This window comes from Octopus bimaculoides, chromosome 30 (assembly GCF_001194135.2).
Source record: "Octopus bimaculoides isolate UCB-OBI-ISO-001 chromosome 30, ASM119413v2, whole genome shotgun sequence".
NCBI lineage: Eukaryota > Metazoa > Mollusca > Cephalopoda > Octopoda > Octopodidae > Octopus > Octopus bimaculoides.
The window spans coordinates 7,823,502-7,825,004 of NC_069010.1; the positions used below are offsets into that span (position 1 = coordinate 7,823,502).

The 1,503-nt window shown below is 43.8% G+C and overlaps 1 protein-coding gene across 2 annotated transcripts in view; it reads left to right on the top strand.

Moving 5' to 3' along the window:
• Positions 1-1,503, top strand: part of LOC106876354 (nucleoporin 88) — a 70,335-nt gene that overhangs the window by 66,163 nt on the left and 2,669 nt on the right. For both annotated transcript variants that reach the window (XM_014924853.2, XM_014924854.1), the window contains exons 10-11: positions 428-577; positions 1,170-1,292. In XM_014924853.2, the coding sequence (XP_014780339.1) occupies positions 428-577; positions 1,170-1,292 (273 nt within the window). The remainder of the gene's footprint in view (positions 1-427; positions 578-1,169; positions 1,293-1,503) is intronic.

Here is a 1,503-nt window from a genome sequence, read left to right on the forward strand (position 1 = left end):
CACCTTTTTCCTTAAATGTCTCTTGAGCCCTGCTTGCATCATCCTGGCCTCTTCAAATGCTTTCACTCCACTCCACACCCTTGTTATTCTGAATGTTTTTGTGATTCGGTCCACTAGTTTGCCTAACAAATACAATAGTTGTGAGATAGGCCCATTATTGTTATTCTCCTGAATTGTTTTGTGAGTCTGTCCCTTAGTTACTCTTGAGCTGTATATGCAGTTATTTATGTTTTTGCTCAGGAGCCCACAAGGGATCTGGTGTGAGGGGGTTAGGACCCCAGAACTCCTGAAGCAGGGTGCCACGACCAGATGCAGTTCAAAGCCATACCCAAGACATCCACCTACACACACCCCCTATACCCCTGTCTAAAAGTACCCCCTATACTGCCACACACATACTTCAATGTCAACAACTCATTTCTTACAGTGAACGCTACAAACTGCCACTCATTCTCAGCTGTTCCACCCAGAATTCTTCCGATGCCTTTGGATCCCCACTCAAGGAACTGTCCAAAGAACCCTTTGATCATCAATTGGCCAAAATATTACAGAGGACAGCAAGTACCCCACTCTTAAAGTAAGCCCCTTTTTTACCTTATTTTCTGAGGTTTTGTTGGGGTTTTTTCTTGTTTATAAAATTGAACTCATGTGTGTATATGTGCATATGTGTATAAATATACATGTGTATATTTAACATTAAAGGCATGAAATTGTAATGATCTTTTGGGCATTGACCGATGAGGAATAAGCTACAAATGTTCTGTTTATGCTTCTGTAGTATTTCCATTCGTTGTTTTTGAAATATATATACCGGAGTAAGCACATAAATGTGAAGCAATGTGTCCCCACAACATCGCTTGACAACCGATGCTGGTGTGTTTACGCCCCCGTAACTTAGTGGTTCGGCAAAAAAGAGACCGATAGAATAAGTACTGGGCTTCCAAAGAATAAGTCCTGGTGTTGATTTGCTCGACTAAAAGGCGGTGCTCCAGCATGGCTGCAGTCAAAAGACTGAAACAAGTAAAAGAGTGAAAGAGTATATATATATATCAAAATACACAGATGGATGTATACAGACATATATATCTATGTATGTATGATGTAAATATACACCCTTTGCAATGAAGGCAAAGTTATAATGTCCGGCGCTGGTTGGCTTTTCTTTGCAGAAGCGGGAAGAGTGCCGACATTAGCCAGGAGGAATGCTACATGCTGTTGATCCGAAGCACCAAAGTCTTCCGTGAACAATACATCCAGAAGCAGGATCTGGCCATTGAGGAAATCAAACGAAGGTAAGGTACAGCAAGCGCGCATATATGCAGGCAGAAGCCCCCTCACCCCCGCACCCCAGCCAACACTACCATCACCACTACCATCATCACCATCATCACCAACCACCACTGCCATTGCCTCCTCCACTGCTATCGCCACCTTCACCGACACTTCCGTCACCGCCGCCACCATCATCCTCATCACTGCCACCTCTACTGTCACCACCACCAC